The 25,200-nt window shown below is 47.5% G+C and overlaps 1 protein-coding gene and 1 non-coding gene across 2 annotated transcripts in view; one reads left to right on the top strand and one right to left on the bottom strand.

Annotated features, from left to right (window-relative positions):
• Window positions 1–22,659, bottom strand: part of KATNAL2 (katanin catalytic subunit A1 like 2) — a 145,250-nt gene extending 122,591 nt beyond the window's left edge. Inside the window, exon 1 of the mRNA XM_059707234.1 lies at window positions 22,526–22,659. Within this exon, the coding sequence (XP_059563217.1) occupies window positions 22,526–22,576 (51 nt within the window). The 5' untranslated portion in view covers window positions 22,577–22,659. The remainder of the gene's footprint in view (window positions 1–22,525) is intronic.
• On the top strand, window positions 18,910–19,025 carry LOC132240435 (U5 spliceosomal RNA). The gene has a single exon (XR_009454325.1). It is a non-coding gene; the product is annotated as a U5 spliceosomal RNA (small nuclear RNA).
• Window positions 22,660–25,200: the final 2,541 nt, after the last annotated feature.

Below are 25,200 nucleotides of genomic sequence, written 5' to 3'. Positions count from 1 at the left end.
CCATCTGAAGAAACTAGAAAAAGTAATAAAATAAACTCAAAGAAAGTAGAAGGAAGTAAACGTTAATTTTAAGAATGTAAAAGGGTGCCGAAACCGGTTTGGCCGTGTGGATAGAGCATCGGCCTGCGGACTGAATGGTCCTAGGTTCGATTCCGGCCAAGGGCATGTACCTTGGTTGCAGGCACATCCCCGGTAGGGGGTGTGCAGGAGGCAGCTGATCGATGTTTCTCTCTCATCGACGTTTCTAACTCTCTATTTCTCTCCCTTCCTCTCTGTAAAAAATCAATAAAACATATTAAAAAAAATAAAATAAAAAGACAGGACTGGTCAACTGCTCAGCGACAGTGTTTCATGAAAAGGGCATTTGCTGTGGATCCTGAATATGAACTGGTTATAGAATTTGAAATTTCAGAAAAGTACAAAATCCACTGAAACACAGGGGACTTCCCATTCTATGCCATTGCTATTAAACACTGAACTAGATTATGGAATTATGATATGTATGTTCTTTTTTATAAAGCTCTTGCTCTCACATGATACTTTCTAATTGCAACAGAGCTGTGAGTTGTAGAGACCAGACTGCCATCTCAGTAAGTCAACAGCAGCCTCCTGATGTCCTCAGTTTCGCCTGAGAGGTGCACTGAGAGGATTCACTTAAAACCAACAGCCTTTAGAACCAACCTTCAGTTAACCAGGGATGACCAGCAAATGATATCTCAAGGAAATAATCAGACAAATCCAGAAAGGGAGAGGCTCTGCGGAACAATTTTCATGATTTCTAGCAAAAGTCAGTGCCACTAAAAATAAAACAAAGATAGAGACCATAGGGGCTGAGAGCTGTGCTAATTCAAAGAAACTTAAGGGATGGAAAAACAAGATACAATGCATGATCCTGAATTGGATGCTGATTGGAGAACGAATTAGTTAAAGGAACCGTATTAGAGGGTCAGCCTGAGGACTAAAGGGTCCAGGTTCCATACTATAGCTTGGTTGCAGGCTCCTCCACGCCCCTGGTCGGGACTCCTGCAGGAGGCCAATAGGTATTTCTCTCTGTCTTTTCCTCTCTTTCCCACTCTCTCTAAAAATCAATGGAGCCCTAGCCGGTCTTGTTCAGTGCATAGAGTGTTGGCCTGGGCACTGAAGGGTCCCAGGTTCATTCTTCACCCTGTTCAGAAGGGTACCCTCACCCTGGCCCTGGACTTCTTCACCTCCAGCTTGCGGTCTCCCTGTTACCTGACCCGCATATGCAAATGAATTTCACCTCCCTCCGCCTCGCCTCAGTTTCCTCCTCCAGAAATGGATGAATGTAACCTACAAGGTGACCCTGCTCCCTTGGCACCTGGGTCGCCCCCAGGGAGGGGCCAAACCCCGCCCCTAATCTTCGCACGCCTGGCCCCGCCCCCGACGCTACACCTTCATAAAGCAGCCGCTGGGCCTGCCCTAGACCATTCGGCTGGAGGAGAACCAGCGAGAAGGTCGCACGTCCAAGCGCCAGCATATCCGAAGCTTCGCCCGCCTGCCCGCCCGCCCGCCCACCCGCCCGCTGGGGACTTGGTGCCAGGAGCTGGTTCGGGGGGAGGAAGCACTGTGAGGAGCAGGCCTCGGAGGAGAGCCCTTTCAAAGCCCCCCTGCCCCCCACCACCACCCCGCCCCGCACACCCCCCCTCAGGTGTCTCTTCACCTGGGGGACGAGATGAAGGCAGACCCCCGCGCATCCCGCGGCCGGTCCCACAGCTCCGAGCGCCCACGGAGCAAGCACAGAGCGCCCTCGCCGCTCCCGAGGCCCCACCCAGGGCCGCGCTTTGGTGACTGGTCGGAGGAGAGAAGGCCCGGCCACCCAGAGCCTCCTGGCGGCAGAGGCCCGTCCCTTCCCCGGGGGGCAGGTGCTCCCTGGATGCCTGCAGTCCATCCGCGGGCCCCGGCCCTGGCCCCCGAGGCCCCTCGGAGGCCTGCACAAGGTCGCCTGGCAGCCTCTCCGGACAGGCCCCTGGGGGCACCCCAGGGCAGAGGGGAGCACCCGCCTTCCCACAAGGACCACCCCCCGCTGGGGGCCCAGGCCCAGGAAGAGCCCTCAGCTGGGAGCACCCAGAGGCCTCGCCCGGCCTCCGCCAGGGAGGAGCGCCCACCGCCTCTCTGCCCAGAAGGAACCGCGGGAAAGCTGTCCTCTCGTGGGGCCCAGAAGGAGAAGGAAAGAGGGGGCCGCAGCTCCCAGAAGCCTAAGCCTCCATCCCAGGTGGCTTCGCACAACCCCGACAAGAAGCGAAAGCGCACACACTCGGGGGAAACACAGTCACACAAATGTGAGCGGCGTCCGCACGGCTTCGATGCCCGAGTGGGGCCGGGGGGCCTGCCGCGCAAGGTCGGGGAGAAGGTTGGGGACAACACCCAGACTCCAGAAGGGAAGGTCAGAACCCCTCCCCTGGGAAAGAACCCAGCGGGTCCCCGGCCTGAGATGGAGGCAGCGGCGGCGCCTGAGGAGAAGGAAGAATTACACCCGCCCACCATGTCCTTTGAGGCCTCCTTCACCCACCACCAGCCTCCATCACAAGAGGCTTCAGAACACCCGGTGAAAAGGCGAAAGCACAAACACTCACGGAAAAGCCCATCGGACAAAGACAAGCAGCGTCTACACGGCTCAGATGCAGGAAGCGGGGCACGTGTCCTGCCGCCCAACGTGACAGAGAAGGTTGGGAACACCCTCAAGACTCCAGAAGGGAAGCTCAAAACTCCTCACTTGGGAAGGAAGCCAGCGGTTCCCCGCCTTGAGGAAGAGGAGGCATTCCAGCCACCCACCATGTCTTTCCAGGCAGAAGTCACCTACCACCCGCGTCCATCACAGGTGGCCTCGGACCACCTCACCCTCCCATGGCTGGCAGGTGCTCCTGGCATGTCTGGGGCCCCATCCGAGGTGCCTTCAGAAAATCCCATGAAAAAGCGAAGGCGCAAACACTCGAGCCAAAGCCAATCACACAAAGACCAACAGCTTCTGCAAGCCTTAGATGCAGGAGAGGGCCCAGGGGGCCTGCTGCCCAAGGTGACGGAGAAGGTTGGGCACACCTGCAAGACTCCAGAAGGGAAAGTCAGAACTCCTCACTTGGGAAGGAAGCCAGCCTGTCCCCCGCCTGAAGTCCAGGAGGAATTAGACCCGCCCATCATGTCTTCCCAGGCCTCCCTCACCCCCCACCAGCCTCCCGCCAGGAAAGAGAGCAAGAGTGTCAAGCCTCCAACCACTGCGCTGGGAGCAAAGAGTCTGAGGAAAGAGGACACGACAAGCGCCCAGGCAGAGGCAGGCCAGTCTGAGAAGCCCTTTCCACCTGCAGCAGCGGGGGCCAGGCTCACACAGGTGCCCCCTGCCGCGACACCCGCCTGGCGGCCAGACCTCGGGCCCTGCCGGGGCCAGCCCACTGACCCCCCACCGCCTGCCTTGGCATCCATGTCCTCCTTCCAACCCAGGCCAAGGGCACCGCCTTCCCCTGGCGAAGACGAACCAGCTGGGCTCATGGGAATCAGGCTGAACTCCGGGACACAGGCGTTCTCTGGCTCCAACACGGCCAGGCGCCGCAAAATGATCACCATGCTCCAGCAGTGTGTCCAGACCCTTCAGCACAGAGTCACCTTGCTCTCTCAAGAGAGAGGAGTCCCCTGTTCTCTCCCCCAACCCGCTGTGGAGAGTTGCACACCTGAGCAGCTGCCTCGCCTGGGGGAACACCATGGAGCACCAGCTGCAGAGGCAGATCCCTTACGGAAGAAGCAGTGTCACCGCGCCTTGGACAGAGACAGGCGGGAACAACACACGTCGCACCTGCAGCCCCAGGAGCAGGAGGTCCCAGAACTGGGCCTGCACATCAGCGCCAACAGGCCCCAGGACCCACCAGCAAACATGGCTTTGGCCGACTCGTCTGAAAGAGGAGCAGCAGCAGCCGTCCAGGAAAAAGCCCTGCCGGCCCCAGCCCCCACAGCAGGCACCCGTGCTCCCTCTCACCCTGCCAGTGGCCACAGCTCTCGCCCCATCCCTGGGAAGCAGGTGGGCAGCAGCCGCAAGAAGCCTGTGAAGAAGATTGCACCGCTGATGGCCAAGTCCATTAGAGATTACAAGACCAAGACCAGGTGCTACCGACGATGAAGCCCGGGCTTGGGCTTGTCCTGGACATGGGGTTGGGAAGGAGGCCTGTGAGCACAGTCAGGGAGCGGTCCTGCCACAGGAGACCAGCATCTGGGGCTTTGTGGGAATTTGTGGACGTGACTCCCATAGATTTCCAGTGTTGCACCTGTGCACCTTCCTGCCAGCGCAGTCGCGACCGCGTCTGAGCCCGTGCATGCATATACCACACACAGAGAAGGATCTGGACCGACACGGGACAGCTTTCCTGTATCTGGGGGGTGGGCATGTGGTGCACTTATTTGATTTACTATCATTTCCTGAAATCTGATTTTTGACTCTGTACCTAGCCATGCATTATGTGAACTGCAATGTATACGACTAAGTATAATGACCACAGTCATGACTGTCAGGTATTCTTAGCTCTGATCAAGTCAAGGATTGGCTGTATCTTTAAAACCCACTGTGAGGAGGGATATACAGACTGCTCAACTCAATAAATGATGTGAAACCAACTGACTCCTGGCATTTGTAAGTGTTGTGCCTGTGAATCACTGGGACACAGCCCCTGCCTCCCTGCCTGGAGCATGTGTGTGCATATGTGTATATATGCAGGCATAGAGAAAGCTCTGGAAGGGTAAATTGATAGGTATGATGGTTCCGGTGTGAATGCACATATGTCAAATATACACATATACAAGCTCTTTGATATAGCAATTGCAATGATAGGCTTTATATCCTCCAGATATAACTGTGGGGTGAGTTTGTGTGTGTGTGTGTGTGTCTGCGTGTGTGTGTGTATGAAGCTTAACACCATCTCACATCAAACACACAAATTAATTGATGATAGCAGTCCTAAATTTCCATGAACCTACTAACATGTCATCACAATAAATATAGCAAAAATTGACGGAAGCAAAAGAGAAATTGGCAAAAATCATATAATCACACTGAGAGAATTTTATATGACTTCCTCGGTTATTGATAGAACACGATATAAAAGATTTGGACAACACAATTTATAAACTTAACCATTCGTTGAGCCATAAAACAATTTTCAACAAATGTCAAAGGTTTGAAGTCACTTAGAAGGTTATTGTATGAATACAATGCAATTATTTTTTAATACATATATTTTTATTGATTTCAGAAAGAAAGGGAGAGGGAGAGAGAGATAGAAACATCACTGGAGAATCATTGATTGGCTGCCTCCTGCACACCCCCTACTGGGCAATGGGCCTGAAATACAGGCATGAACCCTGACCAGGGAGTCCAACTGGAATCAGACTGTGACCTCCTGGTTAATAGATGCTCACACACTGAGCCACAGTGGCCGGGCTTCGATGTTAAGGTAGGAAATAGTGTCAAAAAGATAGCAATAGATTTCCTTTCTGTAAGTAATACACTTCTAAATACTTGTGGGTACGAGAAAAATCCTAACAGAAATCAGAAAATATTTGGAATTGAAGGAAAAATTTTTAAATTTCAATGCTACATGTTAATATGTGGGAAGCAGGCACATTATTTCCCTCTAAAATGATTGGAGGGATGTTTAAATCCTTTGCTGAAGTTGCTAGAAGAGAAAAAAGGTTAAAACATTAATGAGGAAAGCAACCATCTGAAGAAACTAGAAAAAGTAATAAAATAAACTCAAAGAAAGTAGAAGGAAGTAAACGTTAATTTTAAGAATGTAAAAGGGTGCCGAAACCGGTTTGGCCGTGTGGATAGAGCATCGGCCTGCGGACTGAATGGTCCTAGGTTCGATTCCGGCCAAGGGCATGTACCTTGGTTGCAGGCACATCCCCGGTAGGGGGTGTGCAGGAGGCAGCTGATCGATGTTTCTCTCTCATCGACGTTTCTAACTCTCTATTTCTCTCCCTTCCTCTCTGTAAAAAATCAATAAAACATATTAAAAAAAATAAAATAAAAAGACAGGACTGGTCAACTGCTCAGCGACAGTGTTTCATGAAAAGGGCATTTGCTGTGGATCCTGAATATGAACTGGTTATAGAATTTGAAATTTCAGAAAAGTACAAAATCCACTGAAACACAGGGGACTTCCCATTCTATGCCATTGCTATTAAACACTGAACTAGATTATGGAATTATGATATGTATGTTCTTTTTTATAAAGCTCTTGCTCTCACATGATACTTTCTAATTGCAACAGAGCTGTGAGTTGTAGAGACCAGACTGCCATCTCAGTAAGTCAACAGCAGCCTCCTGATGTCCTCAGTTTCGCCTGAGAGGTGCACTGAGAGGATTCACTTAAAACCAACAGCCTTTAGAACCAACCTTCAGTTAACCAGGGATGACCAGCAAATGATATCTCAAGGAAATAATCAGACAAATCCAGAAAGGGAGAGGCTCTGCGGAACAATTTTCATGATTTCTAGCAAAAGTCAGTGCCACTAAAAATAAAACAAAGATAGAGACCATAGGGGCTGAGAGCTGTGCTAATTCAAAGAAACTTAAGGGATGGAAAAACAAGATACAATGCATGATCCTGAATTGGATGCTGATTGGAGAACGAATTAGTTAAAGGAACCGTATTAGAGGGTCAGCCTGAGGACTAAAGGGTCCAGGTTCCATACTATAGCTTGGTTGCAGGCTCCTCCACGCCCCTGGTCGGGACTCCTGCAGGAGGCCAATAGGTATTTCTCTCTGTCTTTTCCTCTCTTTCCCACTCTCTCTAAAAATCAATGGAGCCCTAGCCGGTCTTGTTCAGTGCATAGAGTGTTGGCCTGGGCACTGAAGGGTCCCAGGTTCATTCTTCACCCTGTTCAGAAGGGTACCCTCACCCTGGCCCTGGACTTCTTCACCTCCAGCTTGCGGTCTCCCTGTTACCTGACCCGCATATGCAAATGAATTTCACCTCCCTCCGCCTCGCCTCAGTTTCCTCCTCCAGAAATGGATGAATGTAACCTACAAGGTGACCCTGCTCCCTTGGCACCTGGGTCGCCCCCAGGGAGGGGCCAAACCCCGCCCCTAATCTTCGCACGCCTGGCCCCGCCCCCGACGCTACACCTTCATAAAGCAGCCGCTGGGCCTGCCCTAGACCATTCGGCTGGAGGAGAACCAGCGAGAAGGTCGCACGTCCAAGCGCCAGCATATCCGAAGCTTCGCCCGCCTGCCCGCCCGCCCGCCCACCCGCCCGCTGGGGACTTGGTGCCAGGAGCTGGTTCGGGGGGAGGAAGCACTGTGAGGAGCAGGCCTCGGAGGAGAGCCCTTTCAAAGCCCCCCTGCCCCCCACCACCACCCCGCCCCGCACACCCCCCCTCAGGTGTCTCTTCACCTGGGGGACGAGATGAAGGCAGACCCCCGCGCATCCCGCGGCCGGTCCCACAGCTCCGAGCGCCCACGGAGCAAGCACAGAGCGCCCTCGCCGCTCCCGAGGCCCCACCCAGGGCCGCGCTTTGGTGACTGGTCGGAGGAGAGAAGGCCCGGCCACCCAGAGCCTCCTGGCGGCAGAGGCCCGTCCCTTCCCCGGGGGGCAGGTGCTCCCTGGATGCCTGCAGTCCATCCGCGGGCCCCGGCCCTGGCCCCCGAGGCCCCTCGGAGGCCTGCACAAGGTCGCCTGGCAGCCTCTCCGGACAGGCCCCTGGGGGCACCCCAGGGCAGAGGGGAGCACCCGCCTTCCCACAAGGACCACCCCCCGCTGGGGGCCCAGGCCCAGGAAGAGCCCTCAGCTGGGAGCACCCAGAGGCCTCGCCCGGCCTCCGCCAGGGAGGAGCGCCCACCGCCTCTCTGCCCAGAAGGAACCGCGGGAAAGCTGTCCTCTCGTGGGGCCCAGAAGGAGAAGGAAAGAGGGGGCCGCAGCTCCCAGAAGCCTAAGCCTCCATCCCAGGTGGCTTCGCACAACCCCGACAAGAAGCGAAAGCGCACACACTCGGGGGAAACACAGTCACACAAATGTGAGCGGCGTCCGCACGGCTTCGATGCCCGAGTGGGGCCGGGGGGCCTGCCGCGCAAGGTCGGGGAGAAGGTTGGGGACAACACCCAGACTCCAGAAGGGAAGGTCAGAACCCCTCCCCTGGGAAAGAACCCAGCGGGTCCCCGGCCTGAGATGGAGGCAGCGGCGGCGCCTGAGGAGAAGGAAGAATTACACCCGCCCACCATGTCCTTTGAGGCCTCCTTCACCCACCACCAGCCTCCATCACAAGAGGCTTCAGAACACCCGGTGAAAAGGCGAAAGCACAAACACTCACGGAAAAGCCCATCGGACAAAGACAAGCAGCGTCTACACGGCTCAGATGCAGGAAGCGGGGCACGTGTCCTGACGCCCAACGTGACAGAGAAGGTTGGGAACACCCTCAAGACTCCAGAAGGGAAGCTCAAAACTCCTCACTTGGGAAGGAAGCCAGCGGTTCCCCGCCTTGAGGAAGAGGAGGCATTCCAGCCACCCACCATGTCTTTCCAGGCAGAAGTCACCTACCACCCGCGTCCATCACAGGTGGCCTCGGACCACCTCACCCTCCCATGGCTGGCAGGTGCTCCTGGCATGTCTGGGGCCCCATCCGAGGTGCCTTCAGAAAATCCCATGAAAAAGCGAAGGCGCAAACACTCGAGCCAAAGCCAATCACACAAAGACCAACAGCTTCTGCAAGCCTTAGATGCAGGAGAGGGCCCAGGGGGCCTGCTGCCCAAGGTGACGGAGAAGGTTGGGCACACCTGCAAGACTCCAGAAGGGAAAGTCAGAACTCCTCACTTGGGAAGGAAGCCAGCCTGTCCCCCGCCTGAAGTCCAGGAGGAATTAGACCCGCCCATCATGTCTTCCCAGGCCTCCCTCACCCCCCACCAGCCTCCCGCCAGGAAAGAGAGCAAGAGTGTCAAGCCTCCAACCACTGCGCTGGGAGCAAAGAGTCTGAGGAAAGAGGACACAACAAGCGCCCAGGCAGAGGCAGGCCAGTCTGAGAAGCCCTTTCCACCTGCAGCAGCGGGGGCCAGGCTCACACAGGTGCCCCCTGCCGCGACACCCGCCTGGCGGCCAGACCTCGGGCCCTGCCGGGGCCAGCCCACTGACCCCCCACCGCCTGCCTTGGCATCCATGTCCTCCTTCCAACCCAGGCCAAGGGCACCGCCTTCCCCTGGCGAAGACGAACCAGCTGGGCTCATGGGAATCAGGCTGAACTCCGGGACACAGGCGTTCTCTGGCTCCAACACGGCCAGGCGCCGCAAAATGATCACCATGCTCCAGCAGTGTGTCCAGACCCTTCAGCACAGAGTCACCTTGCTCTCTCAAGAGAGAGGAGTCCCCTGTTCTCTCCCCCAACCCGCTGTGGAGAGTTGCACACCTGAGCAGCTGCCTCGCCTGGGGGAACACCATGGAGCACCAGCTGCAGAGGCAGATCCCTTACGGAAGAAGCAGTGTCACCGCGCCTTGGACAGAGACAGGCGGGAACAACACACGTCGCACCTGCAGCCCCAGGAGCAGGAGGTCCCAGAACTGGGCCTGCACATCAGCGCCAACAGGCCCCAGGACCCACCAGCAAACATGGCTTTTGCCGACTCGTCTGAAAGAGGAGCAGCAGCAGCCGTCCAGGAAAAAGCCCTGCCGGCCCCAGCCCCCACAGCAGGCACCCGTGCTCCCTCTCACCCTGCCAGTGGCCACAGCTCTCGCCCCATCCCTGGGAAGCAGGTGGGCAGCAGCCGCAAGAAGCCTGTGAAGAAGATTGCACCGCTGATGGCCAAGTCCATTAGAGATTACAAGACCAAGACCAGGTGCTACCGACGATGAAGCCCGGGCTTGGGCTTGTCCTGGACATGGGGTTGGGAAGGAGGCCTGTGAGCACAGTCAGGGAGCGGTCCTGCCACAGGAGACCAGCATCTGGGGCTTTGTGGGAATTTGTGGACGTGACTCCCATAGATTTCCAGTGTTGCACCTGTGCACCTTCCTGCCAGCGCAGTCCGGAGCGCCTGTGAGCCCGTGCATGCATATACCACACACAGAGAAGGATCTGGACCGACACGGGACAGCTTTCCTGTATCTGCGGGGTGGGCATGTGGTGCACTTATTTGATTTACTATCATTTCCTGAAATCTGATTTTTGAGTCTGTACCTAGCCATGCATTATGTGAACTGCAATGTATACGACTAAGTATAATGACCACAGTCATGACTCTCAGGTATTCTTAGCTCTGATCAAGTCAAGGATTGGCTGTATCTTTAAAACCCACTGTGAGGAGGGATATACAGACTGCTCAACTCAATAAATGATGTGAAACCAACTGACTCCTGGCATTTGTAAGTGTTGTGCCTGTGAATCACTGGGCCACAGCCCCTGCCTCCCTGCCTGGAGCATGTGTGTGCATATGTGTATATATGCAGGCATAGAGAAAGCTCTGGAAGGGTAAATTGATAGGTATGATGGTTCCGGTGTGAATGCACAGATGTCAAATATACACATATACAAGCTCTTTGATATAGCAATTGCAATGATAGGCTTTATATCCTCCAGATATAACTGTGTGGGGGAGTTTGTGTGTGTGTGTGTGTGTGTGTGTGTGTGTGTGTGTGTGTGTGTGTGTATTCATTAATGCACAGGCATGATTGTGCCATTTGAAGCCACTTTTCTGCAAGGACATTGCCTGCTTCTCAGGGGCTGAGATGCTGAGTAGTGTGCATTTGAAAACCTCACCCTGGCCAGTGTGCTCAGTGTTTGGAGAATAAGCCCGCACTCCCAAGAGTCACAGGTTTGATTCCCATCAAAGGCATGTACCTGGGTTACAGGTTCAATCTCAGGCCCAGTAGGGGTGGGGCAAGTGGGGGAGGCCATCACCAATCAATCTCTCTCACTTCCTCTCTCTCTTCTCTTACCCACCCTCCCTCCCTTCCACTCTTTCTAAAAATCAATCAGAAAAAAATATCCTGGGGTGAGGATTAACAAAAAAGAAAGAAAGAAAAATAAAACTTCAAGGAGGTACAGGCACAAATGTTGGAGTCCAGGAGCCAGCAACAGTGGGAAGCCTAGAGGGGACCGTAGGTAAAATCTGTGAAGGGCTCAGTCCTAGGAATAAGGACAGAAGAGAAGTTAGCAGTAAGTTGCCCGGCTCAGTTTCCCATTCTCTATATGGTCCAGAAAGAAAACAAATCAGCTTCTGAAATTGGATTGAGATGCAGCCCCCTGCAGGCCCAAGGCAGAAACAAACCTAAATGCCCTCTACAGGAAGATAGCGTCACCCTTCATCCCAAATTATTTCTAAAAACAAATGATCAGCTACACTGACCTGCACAGTCAAACACAAGAACAACATAATGAGAAACACCAGTAATAGTGACCAGGAAACATCAAAATATTGGAACTGTCAGACACAGACTTCTGAAGAACTATTTTAACCCTTACCATTAATAATAGCATATATTTGGAACATATTTAACAAAAGTCGTTTAAGACTTTTTGGTCAGAATCGTGTCCCCTCCGCAACTTATACATTGAAGCCCTAACCCTGACTACTTTAGAATGGGACTGTGTTTGGAGATAGGACTTTCAGGAGGCAATTAAGTGAAAATGACCCGGTAAGGTTAGGCCCTCATCCAATATGACTGGTGTCCTTATAAGAAGGGGACTTTTGGACACACAAACACACCATTGTTGCTCTCTATATAGGAAAGACCTTACGATGTACAACATAACAGAAGATGGCTATTTCCAAGCCAAGGAGAGAAGCCTTACAAGAAACCAAACCTGCTGACCCCTTGAGCTTGGACCTCCAGCTGCCAGAACTGAGAGAAAATAAATTTCTGTTGTTGAAACCACTCCATCGGTATTTTGTTACGGCGGCCCTGGCAAGCCAGTACACCACTCTGTTGGAAATGACAGGACATAGCTAAGAGAAATTAAAGAAGACATAATGCTTATGATTGGGAAAATCACTATTGTTAGGATGTTAATTCTGCTACAAATTGACCCATAGATTCCATGGAATCTGTTTAATAGCTCAACAGGTCTTTTTCAATAAACTGAAAATCTGATTATAAATTTTATGTGAAAAATTATAATAACCAAGATAACATTGAGAAAGAGCTAAATCAGAGGATTTACACTACCAATTTTCAAGGCTTAACCTAAAGCCACATTCATTAAGCCTGTTTGATGTTAGCATGTAGACAGTCAAATATATCCATGGAACAGAATAGAGAACTCAGAAATAGACCCACAAATAAATGGTAATTTGATTTTTTTCACCAAGTTGGCTATGTAATTCAAATATGCTAGAGCCCTAGCCCGTTTCGCATAGTGAAAAGAGTGATGACCCTGCAGACTGAATGGTCCCATGTTCGATTCGCTGAAGGGTTATTTACCTCAGTTGCAGGCTGGATCTCCAGCCCTCGTTGGGGTGCATGTGGGAGGCAACCAATCAATGTGTTTCTCTCACATGGATGTTTCCCTCTCTCTGTCTCTCCCCCTCCAGTCTTTCTAAAAATTCATGAAAAAATATCCTCGGTGAGGATTAACAAAATAAAAATAAAACTATACTCAAGCAGCTAGATTACCATCCCCCAAAATGAAGCTTAACACCATCTCACATCAAACACACAAATTAATTGATGATAGCAGTCCTAAATTTCTATGTACCTACTAACATGTCATCACAATAAATAAAAAGCAAAAATTGACGGAAGCAAAAGGAGAAATTGGCAACAATCATATAATCACACTGAGAGAATTTTATATGACTTCCTCAGTTATTGATAGAACACGATATAAAAGATTTGGACAACACAATTTATAAACTTAACCATTCGTTGAGCCATAAAACAATTTTCAACAAATGTCAAAGGTTTGAAGTCACTTAGAATGTTATTGTATGAATACAATGCAATTATTTTTTAATACATATATTTTTATTGATTTCAGAAAGAAAGGGAGAGGGAGAGAGAGATAGAAACATCACTGGAGAATCATTGATTGGCTGCCTCCTGCACACCCCCTACTGGGCAATGGGCCTGAAATACAGGCATGAACCCTGACCAGGGAGTCCAACTGGAATCAGACTGTGACCTCCTGGTTAATAGATGCTCACACACTGAGCCACAGTGGCCGGGCTACGATGTTAAGGTAGGAAATAGTGTCAAAAAGATAGCAATAGATTTCCTTTCTGTAAGTAATACACTTCTAAATACTTGTGGGTAAGAGAAAAATCCTAACAGAAATCAGAAAATATTTGGAATTGAAGGAAAAATTTTTAAATTTCCATGCTACATGTTAATATGTGGGAAGCAGGCACATTATTTCCCTCTAAAATGATTGGAGGGATGTTTAAATCCTTTGCTGAAGTTGCTAGAAGAGAAAAAAGTTTAAAACATTAATGAGGAAAGCAACCATCTTAAGAAATTAGAAAAAGTAATAAAATAAACTCAGGGAAGAAGGAAGGAAAAATTAATTTTAAGAATGTAAAAGTGAAATAGAAATTAAATTTCCAATAGACAAGATCAACAAAGCAAAAGTTGGTTCTTTGAAAAGATTAACAAAATTGATAAACCACTGGCAAGACTGATGAAGAGAAAAAAAAGAGAGAGAAGGCACAAATAACCAATGTCAAGAATAAAAATGGAAGATGGTTACAGATCCTGTATATATTTTTTACAAAAATAACAGTGTAATTGGGGAGGCTGAACCAGTGGGTCCTAGCGGACATTTAGCACGGAAAACCACTTTATCAACACAGGGAAGCTTAAAAAATGCGGAGACAAAGAAAAAGGACACAAATGACAGAAATGGAGGAAAGCAAACTACTGTATATAAAGTTCAAAACCACACTTTTAAGGTTTTTGAAGAATTTTCTAGAAACTGCCGATAAACTTAATGAGATCTATAAGAAATCTAATGAGACCCTCGAGGTTGTGATAAAGAAATTAAGCATACACTGACTGAAATAAATATTATACAGACTCCGAACAGCAGACTAGAGGATTGCAAGAATCAAGTCAACGATTTGAAATACGAAGAAGCAAAAAACACCCAACCAGAAAAACAAAATGAAAAAAGAATCCGAAAATACGAAGATAGTGTAAGGAGCTTCTGGGACAGCCTCAAACGTACCAACATCCGAATTATAGGGGTGCCAGAAGAAGAGAGAGAGCAACATATTGAAAACCTTTTTGAAGAAATAATGACAGAAAACTTCCCCTTCCTGGTCAAAGAAATAGACTTACAAGTCCAAGAAGCGCAGAGAACCCCAAACAATAGGAATCCAAAGAGGACCACACCAAGACACATCATCATTAAAATGCCAAGAGCAAAAGACAAAGAGAGAATCTTAAAAGCAGCAAGAGAAAGAAAGTCAGTTACCTACAAGGGAGTACCCATACGAATGTCAGCGGATTTCTCAACAGAAACTTTGCAGGCCAGAAGGGAATGGCAAGAAATATTCAAAGTGATGAATGCCAAGAACCTACAACCAAGATTACTTTATCCAGCAAAGCTATCATTCAGAATTGAAGGTCAGATAAAGATCTTCACAGATAAGGAAAAGCTAAAGGAGTTCATCACCACCAAACCAGTATTGTATGAAATGCTGAAAGGTATCCTTTAAGAAGAGGAAGAAGAAGAAAAAGGTAAAGATACATATTATGAACAACAAATATGCATCTATCAACAAGTGAATCTGAAAATCAAGTGAATAATCTGATGAACAGAATGAACTGGTGATTATAATAGAATCAGGGGCATAGAAAGGGAGTGGACTGGCTATTCTTGGGGGGGGGAAGGGGTAAGGGGGATGCGGGAAGAGACTGGACAAAAAGCATGCACCTATGGATGAGGACAGTGGGTGGGGAGTGAGGGAGGAGGGTGGGGTGGGAACTGGGTAGAGGGGAGTTATGGGGAGAAAAAAGAGGAACAAATGTAATAATCTGAACAATAAAGATTTAATCTAAATAAATAAATAAATAAATAAATAACAGGGTAGCCCAGCCGGGTGTGGCTCAGCAGTGGAGCATCGACCCAGGAACCAAGAGGTCACCGGTTCGATTCCTGGTCAGGGCATATGCCCAGGTTGTGGGCTCCATCCCCAGTGGGGGGCGTGAAGGAGGCAGCCAATCAATGATTCTCATCAGTGATGTTTCTATCTCTCCCTCTCCCTTCCTCTCTGAAATCAATAAAAATATATTTAAAAAAAAGAACAGGGTATCATGAACAATTATGCCAATAAATTTGACATTTTATATGAGATGGACAAATTCCAAGATAACACAATATACCAAACCGACACCAAAATAAATTTAAAAATATAAATAGTCCTATGAAATGAACTTGAAGATATTGACTGATTTTGGTGCTGATTTTGTCACATTTTTCTGTTTCTTATGATTGCTAGTAATTTATTTATTGAATACTAGTCTTTGTGAAGGTCTGGTTTTTATTATTTTCTTTTTAAATGTGTTGAGTTTTGTTTTGGCAGGTAGTTTAGTTATTTGCAGCTAAGTCTGATCCTATAAAGGCTTATTTTTAAGTTTTATTAGGAAAGCTATATCTAAAGTAACCTTTATTCTAAGGCTCGTTTAGCTTACTCTTAATGCATAGCCTTCCCCAAATCTCTAAATGCTGTCCCACAAGATTTTTCCACTCAGGTTGTTCAGAATTCAAATGCCTTCCCATGTTGTATGAGCCCCAGTAGTTGTTGAGCCTATAGTAATTGAGCTTTCCCCAAGCTTCATTCATCTTCACTGTATATGTGCACAGCTTACTATTCAGCCCCAAACTCCGAATTATGAAGCAATTTGTTTGCATGGCTCCCTTCTCTCTGTTCCCCTTCCCTTCCAATTCTAACCACCTGAGTCTTCCCGAACTCTACTCTCTGTCTCATCTGCTGTGCTCTGCTAAGATCTCCCTCTTGTGCCGGAAGCCAGTAACTGCTTCCGGCAGAAGGCCTTTTCCCATGGTCAGATCGTCCAATGTCTGAAAACAGATTATTCATATATTTAGTTTAGTTTTCTAGCTGCATGCAGCAGGAACACTAGTCTGGTACCAGCCACTCTATCACATTTGAAAGCAGAAGGCTATCTTAGTTTTTTAAAAATGTTTTCAAGACTTATCTGGGTAGTGAGATATATACCTTTTTTTTTTTTGTATTTAAAAATAGAGCCTGATGTCATTTTTACAAAAGGAGGAGAGAATGTTTGCTTTTAAGTATATATGTACATTTTTACTGATTTCAGAGAGGAAAGGAGAGGGAGAGAGAGATAGAAACACCAATGATGAGAGAGAATCATTGATTAGCTGCCTCCTGCACGCAGCCCACTACTGGGGATCGAATCCAAAACCCAGGCATGTGCCCTGACTGGGGAATTGAACTGTGACTTCCCAGTTCATAGGTCGACGCTCAACCACTGAGCCACACCAGCTGGGCAAAAGAGAGATGTGTTTAACCCAAAACATCAAATATACAAGTTCATAGGTACATATTCTCATGTTTTCAGTTGGTGGTTAAAAAAGAAAAGAAAAGAAGAAGTCTGCAAGAGTAGCCATGTGACATTAGCAGTGTTCCAGGTTGTCTGATCGGTCTGCCTTTCTTGGCCCAGATACAGGAAGAGTGTGGTTCAAGAGCAGCCACAGCGTTGTCAAAGGGGCCCACAAGGCCGCACATGGGCAGTACTGAAGTGGTTAATCCTTCTTAAGCAGGAGCAGAGCACTTAAAACATGAGTTACTTAAAATTCAGCTTAGCTTTATAGGGATTTAGAGTTTGTTTAATGAGTATTTGGAACTGCACATTGTTTATAGCTATTGGTATTTCAATAGATGCTTAACTGTTTGAACACTTGAAGTTTAATAAACCTTAGTTCTTCGAAGAAAAACATTGATGTAATTAAGTTTTCAATTACTCTGGTGTTGTTTTTTAGGGGACCATGTAATTAATAAAAGCTAAGACATTTAACAACGCTCATTTAAAAACCTAGTCAACCACTTAATTAATTAGCTAATGCTTATAGTACATATTTTTAAATATAAAAGTCTCACATAAGCAGTCACAACTTTTGAAAAATACACATAACGACACATGAGACTAAATGAAAGTAACTTTGTTTCAGGATTATTTGAGTACACAATGAATGCGTGGATCAGTTATGGCTTTTCCAAAATCATCCTTACACACTCCTATCAATTACTGTTTGTTTGTTTGTTTGTTGTTTTAATTATGTGTCAAATTAAAAATACCGAAGCAATTGTTCCTCAGAGCTTCTTTGCCCTTAGCACATTCTAGAGCAGTGATGGCGAACCTATGACACGCGTGTCAGAGGTGACACGCGAACTCATTTTTTTGGTTTATTTTTTTTTGTTAAATGGCATTTAAATATACAAAACAAATATCAAAAATATACGTCTTTGTTTTACTATGGTTGCAAATATCAAAAAATTTCTATATGTGACATGGCACCAGAGTTAAGTTAGGGTTTTTCTTTTTTCTTTTTTTTCTTTTTTTTTTTTTTAAATATATTTTTATTGATTTTTTACAGAGAGGAAGGGAGAGGAATAGAGAGTTAGAAACATCGATGAGAGAGAAACATCGATCAGCTGCCTCCAGCACATCTCCCACTGGGGATGTGCCCGCAACCCAGGCACATGCCCCCGACCGGAATCGAACCTGGGACCTTTCAGTCCGCAGGCCGACGCTCTATCCACTGAGCCAAACCGGCTTCGGCAAGTTAGGGTTTTTCAAAATGCTGACACGCCGAGCTCAAAAGGTTCGCCATCACTGTTCTAGAGGGTCTTACATGCAAGTTGGAAAAAAATAAAGTGGCAGAGGTAGTTCGGATTTAATATAGTCTTATTTTAATTAAACATTAAATTTAAAGTGGAATAGGAGAAAATTTTCCATTCCCAGATCTTTGCACCCAAAGTTCAGCGCTAGCATCAGTATGACAAGGGCGCTTATGACAGATGCCCTCCCTCCCCCACGCCCCAACTACTGGATCAGTATCTGAATTTTCAAAACACCCCAGGGTTTAGTGTGCACGTTAAAGACTGAGAAAGCTGCAAAAGCAGGGTCAGTGTACTCCTCAGGAAAGTAACTTGCCGGGGTCTACTTGGGTGGAGGGAAGGAACCCACAAGGAGCAGTTCCTATACTTTCCTGGGGTGAAGGTGGTGCGGTGATCTCTATTCCTGCCGCAAAGGATGGGCACTTGATCGAGTTTGGGAAGCAGGCTCACCGAGAAAGGCACATTCCAATCCTAAAGGGCAAGACCTGGCAGGCCATTCCCACTGCTAAAGCGCCGTCCCACCTCCCTTCGCCTGAACTGTCCTCAGGTACAGTGGATGCCATCTCCTGGGGAGGGAGGGGGCGGCGATGTGCTGCTTCCGTGGCCCCGCTGCCCCTGAATGTCTGTGCGGGACAGTCTCCGCTTTTGTCCCTAGAACTGTGGGGTCCCTGCGTGTGTGGAAGGACAGCCCTGAGCCTCAACCATGGGGACTTCCTTCATCCCAGCCCGGAAGGGACTGGTGCCCGGCACCGGTGGCAAACGCCCTTTCTCTCCGGGCAAACCGGGCGCAGGTTTGCGGGTGGACCCGCAGTGAGAGAGAGGAAGAGCGGCCACCCCGGGTGCCACAGCGCCGCCCCGCGGAAGCAGCTGGTGTCGCGGCCCGGCCCCGAGCGGTCTGCGATTTGCATACCCATCGTGCACCACGAAGTCAGTTCCCACGCGGGAGCTCCAGACCCGCGGGAACCACCCACCGCCGCTGGGCACACTGCCTGCTACCAAGGCAGGGCCTCCACGAGCGCCCGGCGGAGCGCGGACCCGCGGGCACGCGATAACCATAAGCGTGCTGAGGGTGAGTGTGGTCTAAGGCATCCGGGCGGAGGTCCGCAGGTATACTCTGGTTTCTCTTCAGATCGTATAAATCTTTCGCCTTTTACTAAAGATTTCCGTGGAGAGGAACAATTGTGAGTTTTCACTCAATTTTTCGAGGCCTCGTTCTCACGAGGCTACTTTCCGAAAGTTGAAAGGTAGACCTGTTAGTGTAATCCTGTGGGTGGGGTCCGCCTTCCTTTTTTCTAGCGGAAACCCCGTTAGTATCCGAAGTGCCTGCCTTACTGGCGACGTTGCTGATCTCCAAACTTACAGGTGTGTATTAAGACCCAAGGCTCATGCTCCGTTCTCCTTCAGGTCTCGTGCAAACTTTTATTTTTATTTATTTTTTTAATACATATATATTTTTATTGATTTCACAGAGGAAAGGAGAGGGTTAGAGGGAATCGTTGATTGGCTGCCTCCTACACGCCCCCTACTGGGGATCAGCCTGCAACCTAATTGAACCTGAGACCGTTCAGTCTGCAGGCCCACGCTTTATCCACCGAGCCGGGCTCGTACAAACGTTTAAGTCTGCGCTCGCTATCCTGTATGAAACAGTCCCACTCCCACCACATCACCGTTCATTCTTTTAACCGGCTTTATTTATTTTATTTTTATTTTTGTTAATCTTCACCTGAGGATATTTTCCCATTGAAATGGGCCAGGGCCCTTGACCATCATCGAACCCAGGACCCTCCAGTCCGCCGGCCAATGCTCTATCCACTGAGCAAAACTGGCTAGGGCTTAACCCGCTTTATTTTTCTTCAGAACAGAAGCTACTTCCCGATTATAACATGCAGTAATTTGTCTGCTGTATGTTTCTCCTCCTAGAATGGCAGTCCCTGAGGCAGGGACTTCACCTGACTTGTTCTCTGATGGCTTCCATGGCCCCAAATCAATGTCTGGCCCATCAACACTCAGTGTATATTTGTGCAACAAATGGATAAATAGACTTATTTTCTAAACGAGACAGAGAGAGAGAGAGAGAGAGAGAGAGAGAGAGAGAGAGAGAGAGAGAGAGAACAAGACTGTGGAACACTAGGAGACTAGCATGAAAACCAAGAGAAGAGGCATTTCCTAAGGATAATTAACAGTGGTGATGCTCCCATTTATGGATAGCTCAAAACACCAGTATCTTGTTTTGTTTACTTACTAGAACACAGGTTTGTTATAAAATATGATGATTCAGGAGCAGCCAGATAAAAGAGATACATAGGGGAGGCCAGAAAGGATGTCTATAAGAAAACAATAGTGGAACTGAGAAACATCTGGTGAGCTTCACCATAAGAGAGGAGTTTTACAGTTCTTTCAGAAAGTGTAGGAAGGAAGTGGCATCAGAACTGTGTATAGAAAACTAACCCAAAGAATAAGGCTCTAGTTAAGATATGACTGAATCCTGCCCCAAAAGTTAAATAAAACCATATGGCTCAGCTCTGAATAATATTTACATATTCAGATTAATATAAATACTGAATCTTTATTTAACCCCAAATTGTGACAGAATGATCTTGGGAGAATGGGAACAGAAGAAAACCAAATGCTCTGTTTTCCATAAAAGTGAGTAGATTAGCCCTAGCTGGTTTGGATAGAGCGTTGGCCCTCGGGCTGAAGAGTCCTGGGTTGGATTCTGGTCAAGGACACGTACCTCGGTTGCAGGCTGGATCCCTGACCCTGGCCAGGGCACAGGGAGGAGGCAACCAATTGATATGTCTCTCCTATATGGATGTTTCTCTCTCTTTCTCCCTTCCTCCCTCACCTTTCACTCTCTCTAAAACTCATAGAAAAAATATCCTCAGATGAGGGTTAACAACAACAAAAAGACACTCATTATAGAAGTAGAATCAGTAAAATGTGCTGATGTCTTCTTTATGTAGAGGACAGAGGGGAGGGACTAAAAGGAAGAAACAGCTAAGAATGACTCCCAGAATTCTGACTTGAGCAATTGGATGGAGGGTGGTTTCACATTCCCCGATGGAGGAAGACTGGAAAAGAAAGATACAAGTTTTAGCCCGGCTGGTGTGGCTCAGTGGTTGAATGTCGACCCATGAACCAGGAGATCATAGTTTGATTCCAGGTCAGGGTACATACCTGGTTGCAGGCTCAGTCCCCAGTAGGAGGCGGGAGAGGGGGGGGTGCAGGAGGCAGGCAGCCAATTGATGATTGTCTCTCATCATTGATGTTTCTACCTCTCTCTCCCTTTCCCTTCCTCTCTCTGAAATCAATAAAAACACATATTTTTAAAAGGTACACGTTTTATTCAGAAAGGTTAAAAGTTAGGTATAGAATAAATTAAGATCCAGATACTTGAGATACCCCACTAGATTGGTCAAGTAATCAGTTCATTCATTGTCCTGCCTGTATTTCATCTTTTAGGACACCACAGGGGTTTGCGGCTCAGCAACGAAGTCCAGTCTAGAGTCAGTCTGGGGGATTGTTGGCATATAAATGGCACTAGAAGTCATGAGACCATTTCGGGAAGTAATTTTCAAACCTGGATTGTGTGTTTACAGTGCAATTTTCAAGTCCCCATCCCAGAGTGTTTCCGATTCAGTAAGTCTCCGTGAGGTTCAGGAATCTGCTTTACTAAATGCCAACCTAAAAGGTTCTGATGCAGGTGGGGTGGTTCAAGCTCAGATTGGAATGGGCTTAAGCACAATTCAAAAATGAGGGAGTAGTCACAGAAACCCTTTCCCGAAGTGAGAAAGAGAGGTTGTTATTATTAGGGGAGTAGAGGGATGGGGAGGCAATGTGAGGTCAAGCAGAAAGTTATATATATTTTTGTATTACTAGGGTTTGATTTTTTTTTTAAGGTAAAAGACACTACAGCAGTGTTTCATAACTTTGGCTACACATTGTAATTACCTGCTGACCTGCTGAGTTTAATATATATATATCAATGCACAGCCTCCATTCCAAACCAGTAAGTCAGCACCTCTGGAGGTGGGGCCAAGATAGCAGTATATTTTTTACTTCACTTTCATTTATCCTCCGCCTACACCCCAAGCATTGTTTTTACTTCCCCAGTATGTCCTCAATTCATGTTCCTTGTTGTAAAAAGTATTGCTGGCTGAGTAGCGGATGATACAGACAACGGGAAACCACTGCACATATTGCAAAGTTTATGCAATCTTCGTGTGAAAAGGAGGACAGGCCAATTTCCTTACTTTCAAATGGGGAACCTGATGACCGAAAGGGAAATTCCTAAAGTCCCTGGGCCTTGTAGTGGCGAGTCAGGACCAGAATCCAGTATCCAACTCTCAAGTCAGACTGTCCTGCCTCCCAACAGTCTTCATTTTGACCACTCCCCACACCCACTCACCTCTCAAGACTCAGTGTCTAGCAATACCTCCCCCTCGGCACCCCGTTGCTTCAGTCACTAACCGTCCCAGCCTTCCCTTTCATCAAACTCTCTGACGCCCTCAAACCCGCCTCGGTCCCAGACCCATCCTATCAGCATCATGAGATAACCTCAAGCCCAGCCCAGGACTTTACCAATAGGACCTAGAGGCCCCCTCTCCGCCCCCCGCCGTTGGCCCCGCCGCTCGGTCACCATAGCAACCGGAGACACACACATCAGCCTGCAGCAACAAGGGGAGAGGAGAACATACAGTTCTTTTATGTATTTGCTTTCCTTACCGCTTCCCGTGCCTGATGCGTGACTTTTATGGTCTGGTAAGAAAGCTCCATCGGACACTGTGTTAGGCCCGAAGAGAAGGACCCACTTGCTGATCAACGGGTAAGTAAATCCAAGAAAGACAGCTCATAGAAATCGGACGCTTAACCCGCCTGCCCCTTACAGGATTGGCCAGAGCCTAGACAGGTCAGCCAATCAGTGGGCACAGACGGATTCTTTATCATGCCAATCAATGTTAAAATTAACATGTCTAATTCAGAGTGTTTGCATGGCTCTGACCAATCAAGAGATCGAGAGAGGATGATTGGGGCGGGTGTCTGTGTGTGTGTGTGTGTGTGTGTGTGTGTGTGTGTGTGTGTCCGCAATTGGTTTGGGTCTCTTAATTCTGTCTCTAAAATGCAAGTTAACTCAAGTTTATTTACCATAGAATTTGTCCTTGATTTTGGCGGTTGTTCAGGCTTTTGTGATCCACTGCTTATGTTCTCAAAAGACTATACTTATGACATCTCTTCTTCTCTAGGACCCCCTTTCCCTCCCCACTAAGATCAAGGTTTGAAATTTCCTGCTTTACTTTGAAATTGCCTGTATGTATGTGGTCCATTTAGGCTGAAAAAAAAAATCTGCTGTGGACTCATGTTTTAAATCCCATTTAAAAATGGACAGAGGACTTGAATACACATAGAAATGGCCAACAGGTACATGAAAAAGTATTCAATATCACTAATCATCAGGGAAATGCAAATGAAAGCCACAATGCGATTTCACTTCACATCTTTTAGAATGGATATTGCCAAAAAGACAAGAGAAAGCAAGTGTTGACAAGAATGTGCAGAAAAGGGAACCCTTGTGCACTATTGGTGAGGATGTAAATTGGTTTAGCCACTGTGGAAGTTTCTCAAAAAATTAAAAATGGGCCGAAATCGGTTTGGCTCAGTGGATGGAGCGTCGGCCTGCGGACTGAGGGGTCCCGGGTTCGATTCTGGTCAAGGGCATGTGCCTGGGTTGCGGGCACATACCCAGTGGGAGATGTGCAGGGGGCAGCTGAGGCAGCTGATCGATGTTTCTCTCTCATCGATGTTTCTGGCTTTCTGTCTCTCTCCCTTCCTCTCTGTGAAGAATCAGTGAAATATATTTAAAAAAAAATTAAAAATGGAACTACTAAAGATCCTGCAATTGCACTTCTGGATATATATATATCAGAAGTAAGTGAAATCATTATATTTTGAAGAGATTTCTGCATCCCATGTTCATAGCAGCATTATTTATAATAGCCAAGACATGGAAACAACTTAACAGTCCAAATGGTTATAGAAATACATATTTCAAGTGTCCAAATGGAAGAAAAAAAAACAACCTCTCAACTGAGAATTCCATATCCAGTGAAAATATTGTTCAGAAATTAAGGTGATTTTGAAAGGGTGACTGCCAGGAGCTGGGAGGTCAGAAAGGAGGCTACAGAAGTAGTCTAGATCAGAAATAATAGGACAGGAACTAAGACTAAGGAAAAGACTCTAAGATGAGATCTTTGGAGATCACATGACCACTGAGTTACTCCTACAGTTAGTTTTCTAGAACAGAGAACATATTACACTACTGCCTACAAAATCCTCTGTGGTGGCCCAGAGCATCCAAACCTCCCATCTTGACATGTATATCCCTTCCAATATCCCTTACCCTGTTTTGAAATTAGTTTTAATTAAAGCCAACATTTTTTCTAGTTTCAATAGGTTTGATGAAAAAACAAAAGCAAATATGTATATACACATATATATGAATATTATAGTTATTTTTTTTTAAAAAAAAGAAATCTTGCCCTAACTGGTTTGGCTCAGTGGATAGAGTGTCACCCTATGGACTGAAAGGTCCTGGGTTCGATTCCAGTCAAGGACACATACGTACCTCAGTTACAGGCTCAACCCCTGGTGTCAGTCTGGCACCAGTGGGAGGCAACCAATCAATGTGTCTCTCTCACATTGATGTTTCTCTCTTTCTCTGTTCCTCCCTTCCACTCTCTCTAAAAAAAATCCATGCAAAATATCTTTGGGTGAGTATTAACAACATACACACACACAAAAATTCCCTATTCTTTCCTCCCCCCAACCCATGGCAGCCATGAATTTGACTAGGTACCACATATAGGTGGAATTACATAGTAATCATCTTTTTGGGACTGGTTTACTTATGTTAGTATAACGTTTTCAAAGTTCATTCATGTGTAGCATGTGACAGAACTCTTTCTTTTTAGGCTGAATAATATTCCACTTGTATGGAATATATAGCATATTTTGTTATTCATTTATCTGTCATTGGTCATTGAGATTATGTCTTAATCAGTTTGGACAACTAAAATAACAGGCTGGGTGACTTAAACAACAAATATTTATTTCTCACAATTCTGGAGGCTGGGAAGTCCAAGATAAGTTGTCAGCAGACTTGGTGTCTGTTGAGAACCTTCTTCTTGGTTTTCAGATGGCCACCTTCTTGTATGTTTACTAGTGGGAATCAGGAGCGCTGGGCTCTTCACCTTCTTAATACCATGATAGGGCCTCCACTATAATGTCCTCAGCTAAACCCATGACCTCCCGAGGGCCCTCCCTCCAAATACCATCACAATGGAGATTAGGGCTTCAACACATGGCTTTTGAGGGGACACAGACATTCAGTCCATAGCAGGTTG

The sequence above is a fragment of the Myotis daubentonii genome, chromosome 8 (assembly GCF_963259705.1).
Source record: "Myotis daubentonii chromosome 8, mMyoDau2.1, whole genome shotgun sequence".
In the NCBI taxonomy this organism is placed as follows: domain Eukaryota; kingdom Metazoa; phylum Chordata; class Mammalia; order Chiroptera; family Vespertilionidae; genus Myotis; species Myotis daubentonii.
The sequence above is the reverse complement of the archived record's forward strand: the minus strand, read 5'-3'. Positions and strand labels throughout refer to the sequence as shown.